This window comes from Aplysia californica, unplaced genomic scaffold (genome assembly GCF_000002075.1).
Source record: "Aplysia californica isolate F4 #8 unplaced genomic scaffold, AplCal3.0 scaffold00825, whole genome shotgun sequence".
Classification (NCBI taxonomy): domain Eukaryota; kingdom Metazoa; phylum Mollusca; class Gastropoda; order Aplysiida; family Aplysiidae; genus Aplysia; species Aplysia californica.
Genome location: NW_004798095.1, coordinates 271297 through 272725, shown reverse-complemented (window position 1 = coordinate 272725; position 1429 = coordinate 271297). Strand labels below are relative to the sequence as shown.

Below are 1429 nucleotides of genomic sequence, written 5' to 3'. Positions count from 1 at the left end.
CACACACACACTCTCTCTCTCTCTCTCACTCACACTCACACACACAAACACACACACACACACACACACACACACTCACTCACTCACTCACTCACTCACTCACTCACTCCCTCACACACGTATACGATATAATAATATTGTTATGTACAGGGTGATCAGAAAAAACAACTACAACTTTTTTTTCTAAATATCTCGAACAAAATTTGTACTAGAATATTGTAATTTGGAATTTATATAATTCATTCAAAAGGCGCAATCGTTGGTATTTTATAGTGGTTTAGTGGTAGACCTAATGGGAGGGAACTAGTACGTCATGCTACAAAAATTGGGACTTTGCTGAAAATGGGTTGATTTTTTACGAGCTATATAGAGCAAAACTATTCTGTGGATTTATCTAAAATGAATACCGTGTCAGACAAATTCCTTTTGACTTCCAAATATTGGGTACAAATTTGAAACGCAAAACTTCAGTGTGGAGGAAAATATTAACAAAGGAAGTTGTACAGTTGTTTTTTTAATCACCCTGTGCATGGTTATGCACAAACAAGGTTACACCCATCGACAAAATTTCCACCATTTAGGAGACGGGCTGATTGGAAACAGCATTCACCAGAAAGACGGAAATGTTTGTTAAAATAACTTCCCCAAAGCGAGAATAGAACTGAAGTTTTATGAGCGCCACGGAGTAAAAAGCCTTACCCGTATAACGTGTATATAGTACAGAGGATACCCAAAAATAGGTTCATGTATAATATGGTTATGAAAAAAAAAATGAGTGCCGTACATTTGCTTATTGCATTTATTATATACAATCAAATGAAAAAATATTTTATTATATACAAGCGCAACTTTCATTCCACAGATACCTAATTTCTTGGCGTTGGTATTCTCCACGCATCCCTCAAATGACCTTGATGAATTAATTATCATAACAATGATGCGTTAATTTCTGTATACCAACGTTTGCACCCCCTGCATAATATATAATATATTATTGTATATAAGTTATTATAGTGCTGCCTCCTTGATGGTCACGCCTTCCTTGAAATGCTCTGAGAACAGAACACAAGGGTATAGGTTAACACAGGTAGAGAATATTGAACAGTGTCTCTGCCGGACTTTCTATATGTAACTACACCAAAGAATGCACACTACGATCATGGTTCACTTTCGAAAAACAGCGTCCTGAAATGTACTTCGAGTATGTTGTAGAAGAAGTCGTTACTAGCGCCATTGAAACATTTTGTTTGGTTGTTTTTGTTTGTTTTGTTGTTGTTCTTTTGTATATTATGTTAGTGTTTAAGCCCCGTCGACACAATTTAGATAATTTTAAGCAAGCGGCCATCGACCTGCTTGCCAACCCAGGCTGAAAGGGACACAGCATCTTAGAAGGCATTCTCGATAAAATAAATATTTCATCCACACCCCC

The 1429-nt window shown here is 36.7% G+C and overlaps 1 protein-coding gene across 1 annotated transcript in view; it reads right to left on the bottom strand.

Moving 5' to 3' along the window:
* Window positions 1–783: 783 nt before the first annotated feature.
* LOC101857520 (receptor-type tyrosine-protein phosphatase H) overlaps window positions 784–1429 on the bottom strand; it is a gene marked incomplete at its 5' end in the record, with an annotated part of 52076 nt that continues 51430 nt past the window's right edge. Inside the window, 1 exon segment of the mRNA XM_013088884.2 lies at window positions 784–1052. Coding sequence (XP_012944338.1) covers window positions 1009–1052 — 44 coding nt within the window.